At 47.7% G+C, this 4631-nt stretch overlaps 1 protein-coding gene across 4 annotated transcripts in view; it reads left to right on the forward strand.

Moving 5' to 3' along the window:
* Positions 1 to 2857, forward strand: part of LOC106808877 (glycine-rich cell wall structural protein 1-like) — a 10955-nt gene extending 8098 nt beyond the window's left edge. Inside the window, exons 3-5 of one of the 4 annotated variants that reach the window (XM_014811773.1) lie at positions 1218 to 1406; positions 1518 to 1841; positions 2011 to 2857. In XM_014811773.1, the coding sequence (XP_014667259.1) occupies positions 1218 to 1406; positions 1518 to 1841; positions 2011 to 2498 (1001 nt within the window). In that variant the 3' untranslated portion in view covers positions 2499 to 2857. Of the gene's footprint in view, positions 1 to 508; positions 577 to 1035; positions 1842 to 2010 lie in introns of those variants that run through there. The other 3 variants (XM_014811774.1, XM_014811772.1, XM_014811775.1) reach the window with 3 other exon arrangements.
* The last annotated feature ends 1774 nt before the right edge of the window (positions 2858 to 4631 follow it).

Consider the following 4631-nt stretch of genomic DNA (forward strand, 5'->3'; position numbering starts at 1 on the left):
CTCTCTCTCTATCTCTTTCTTTCTCCCCTATCTCCCTCCCTCGCTCCCCCTCTCTTTCTCTCTATCTCTTTCTCTCTACCTCCCTCGCTCCCCCTCTCTCTCCCTCTATCTCCCTCCCTCGCTCCCCCTCTCTCTCTATCTCTTTCTCTCTCCCCTATCTCCCTCCCTCGCTCATCCTCTCTCTCTCTCTCTTTATCTCTCTACAACAAAGTAGAGGTGCTCGCGGGGAAAAATCGAATAGGCGCGCATGACAAGTTAATCTGTACAACGATATACGCGTGTGTGATCACAATCTCTCTCCCTCTCTTTCTTTCGCTCTCTCTCTCTCTCTCTCTCTCTCTCTCTCTCTCTCTCTCTTCAAAACAGAGAAGCTCCCATATTAAATCAAAATATTATGTTAAAGTAATTTATGCACGCGTCCTTGGATCTTAGATTTCTCAAGAGATACTGTCAGGAATCAGGCCACTGACTCCGCGGAGAAGGATAAAAGCGAAAAGCGAGCGCCGATTCAGTGCACAACTGCTTCACACCCGTAGTCAAAGGTTCGTCGGCCAGGAGCTCTATAAAATAATCAAGGTAAGACATCGTTGTTTTGTTTGTTTCTATCTATCGTAATACGCGGTCCACTATATGCTTGCTATTTAAGATGTAGGAGAAATGAACAAGACGTATGTAGGTAGATAGGTAGGTAGAACGTAACGCAAAGAGAATGACTGATCGGTTAATAGATTGATAATTAATGATTATTTGATTTGAGAGAGAATCACTGTACTGACCAGATTTTAGTTAATAGTTTGACAGATTCCGCTCTAGTATCTCACGCATTAATGTTTCGTGTCGATAAAAGCAGATAGAATTGCTAAAAGGGTCTGTAAGGTAACTGGAAATGCTATATACTAAAAGTACCAGATGTATATGCCCACTATATCCAGTATGAAAAAAATGTGCCGATGCAGATCATTGTAAATGTAATATTAGATGTCGAACGTTTTGATCTGATACAGGCTGTAACAGTACGGTCTTCCGATCTTACAGGATGAAGGTGTTGGTAGCAACTATCCTGCTGGGTTGTGTAGCCCAGGCTCTGAGCAATGCCCTGGGAGAGGGAGGCATCAAGGGGCTCCAGGGCGGAAACTACGGAGGAGGAGGCGGTAGCGGTGGTTCCAGCTACAGCTACCAGAGCTCTGGCAGCAGCGGTGGCGCTGAATATGGAGCTGGTCTTGGTGGCGCTGGATTCAAAGCTGGTCTTGGTGGCGCTGGACTCGGTGGTGTAGGGCAAAGAGTCATCGTCACCAGGACATCGACATCTGGCGGTGGTGCTGGTGGTGCTGGTGGCTTTGGTGCTGCCGCTGGTAGCAGCGGTGGCGCTGGATTCGGAGCTGGTGTTGGTGGCGCTGGACTCGGTGGTGGAGGGCAAAGAGTCATCGTCACCAGGACATCGACATCTGGCGGTGCTGCTGGTGGTGCTGGTGGCTTTGGTGCTGCCGGTGGCAGCAGCGGTGGCGCTGGATTTGGAGCTGGTCTTGGTGGCGCTGGGCTCGGTGGTGGAGGGCAAAGAGTCACCGTCACTAGGACGTCGACATCTGGCGGTGCTGCTGGTGGTGCCGGTGGTACTGGTGGATCCGGTGGTTTCCGTGCTACTGGTGGATCCGGTGGTCTCCGTGCTACTGGTGGATCCGGTGGTTTCCGTGCTACTGGTGGATTCGGTGCTCTCCGTGCTACTGGTGGATCCGGTGGTTTCAGAAGTGGTGGCAGCAGCTTCCCTAGCGGCGGCGGTGTTGGCACCGGTGGCTTCAGGACTTCCGGTATCAAGAGTAGTCCATCATTTGTCAACCTGCCAAGTAAGTAATTCGTTAGCGAATGTGTTTCTTAGCGAGTCTTTTCTCAATGTATTTAACTGACCTTACATTAGCAGATCTTTATCTTACTCATGCGATATGTAATGCAGTCTAGAATATATATTCCTGTGCATTTACTTGGAATAAATCCGTTGCTGTTGTCTTTCTTCAGCTTTTGGTGGCGATAACACCGTCGACCCCAACAACTTCGCCAACATCGACGCCAGCGCCTTCGGTTTCGACAACTTCGGCAACACGTACATCAACGTCGAGGCTTTTGACTTCAACGGATGGAGGAACACCGCCACGGCCGCCGCTCCCCGTGAGGCAATCAACGCCGCCCAGACCGAGCAGCTCGTCATCGGACGTAGATTCCGTAACGGCTACGCCCGTCAGACGGAGACCAGCGGCGCCTCCAGGGAAGGAAGCGGAAGCGGAACCTCCGGCATCGAGCTGTCTGCCACCCGCACCGCCAGCCAGGACGCCACCCAGCAGTTCACGCAGCAGGCGAGCGGAGAGGGCAGCACCGAGCAGGGAGCCGGATACGGATTCGAGAGGAACAACAACGGAGCGATCCGCTTCGTTCCCGTCGCCGTGGATTCCCTGCCTGTCCACTCCGGACCCCGCAATCAGCTGCCAGCCAGCGCCCGCCGTGTTTAAACATGGATGCCTAAACGACACTCTCGTAGCTGATCCACGGTACTCCACAGCCCCGTGCAGCAGCTGCGGCGTGTGTTTCAACGAGCAAACAGCTCGGACTGAACCGTACATAAACGAGGGCAACATATTATTTTCGGCTTAGGGCGAAGTACCTCTTTTCTGAGAAATTTTGGCAATAAGGAATCCTAAAATTGTTATGAGGACCTTTAAGTAAGATTTTAACCGGGCTAAGCGAACGCCCGAGTATATTACGAGCAACTGACGAACTTTCAACTACCCGTGTTAAGCAATTGTGACCATGAGAGACCATCATATTGTAAATACTAACAATTTTAGAAATAAATATGCATTTAAAAACACATGAATTTTTATTTGGTTTGGAATATAAAGATAAAGAACAATAATAATAACAACAACAACAACAGAAACAACTTTATCATCATCATCATCCTCATCGTCATCGTCGTCATCATCATCATCATCATCATCAACAACAACAACAACAACAACAACAATATTAATACCGACACCGACGACAACAACAATAGTAGTAGCAACAGCAGCTCCAGCAATAACATCAGCAGTAACAACAGCACCAAAAACAGCGACTATAACGGCGATGGCGATGACAGTAATACCGCCAGCACCAGCAGCAGCGATACTATACTCATCAAAATCGTCAGCAGCAGCAGCAACAACAACAACTGTAGCGACCGACAACGAATATTTATTCATATTTATATTATACGCTAGCATGGAGAAGTGCCATCACATCATAATCCAACTGCGCTTCATAACATCACGTACACGGTGCGCGTTAATACCAAACTCGTCTGCCAACCCGCTAGCGGGTTGCTCGGAAATACACGTGTCAACATAAGTTAACATTCATCGTTCGAAGAGTATCCGAAGAGAACAAACAGGTTTCTCTGAGCGATTGTAGTTTTACCTCTCCGTCTATAGAAGCACTATAGCAAACACCACACAAGAGTGCCCGAGGTATACTCGGGGACACGTTCGACAATGAGTATAGATGCATATCTCATTCTACATTCTCGGATACTCTCAGACCTCGTATTTCGTGGTTTTACTTGACCGCGGGTTCATCTGTAAGGATGTTTTTCTCTCACGAAAGTATCCAAATAAATAAAATACCCAATACTAAACGCGCGAATTAAAACGCTCAAAAGCTCTAATAGAACACAAATATAAAAAAACACGTTTATGTAGAGAAAGGGGCGTGGCGGGAGCGTACGCACAGAGTGTGAATAAACTAATCGGTTTACGCCCATGCATGAATAATCTAATTCCGACGACTTACTAAGCAGACGATCTTGATACCGAGGAGGAATGCGAGGATAAGTAGAAGGCATTGCGAAGAAAAACAACTCGGTATTACAAGCAAACGGGTTCTTTACCGGCTGGCTGGCTGGCTGGTTAGATGGATGGACCAGGGATCCTGTACACAGCTCGCATCCTTGGCACCTGGATGGGCACCTTCACTAGCCTCGCATCACTGGCCGTGGTCTACGGGATAAAAGGGAACGGTGTGCAGCGGGGCGGAGCATATCAGCTAAGCTAGACGGACTCATACGTGCTAACGTTTGTATCGAAGTAACGACGTGGGCGATCACAAGGTAAAGAAAGACGTGATAAGAAAGACTACAAGGTAGAGAAGGACGTGGTAAGAAAGACTACAAGGTAATATATATGATATTATATGTATATATATATAGTCATTATTCTAGTCATATATAGATATGCATGTACATACATACTATACTATAGTTATTACCTATAGTGGCGAGGGAAAAACATAGAGTGTTGTGGACAGACCACATCGATGTTACGCGAGACATGTACAATGTCTGATATACTGTCCTCTTTATCCATTGGTTTAAACCTCCTATTGCCGCATATCGTGAGACCTGAGAATGTGTTTATGCTAGGTGGCGGGACCGCTAAACGGGCAACATTGATTATCTGTGAGCAGTATTTGTTTTTGTTTCGTTGCACATGGCATGCTCTACGCCAATTGCAATGGGGTGTTTTTGTGCAAATAACACACACACACACACACACACACACACACACACACACACACACACACACACACACACACACACACACACA

The sequence above is a fragment of the Priapulus caudatus genome, unplaced genomic scaffold (assembly GCF_000485595.1).
Source record: "Priapulus caudatus unplaced genomic scaffold, Priapulus_caudatus-5.0.1 Scaffold310, whole genome shotgun sequence".
NCBI lineage: Eukaryota > Metazoa > Priapulida > Priapulimorpha > Priapulimorphida > Priapulidae > Priapulus > Priapulus caudatus.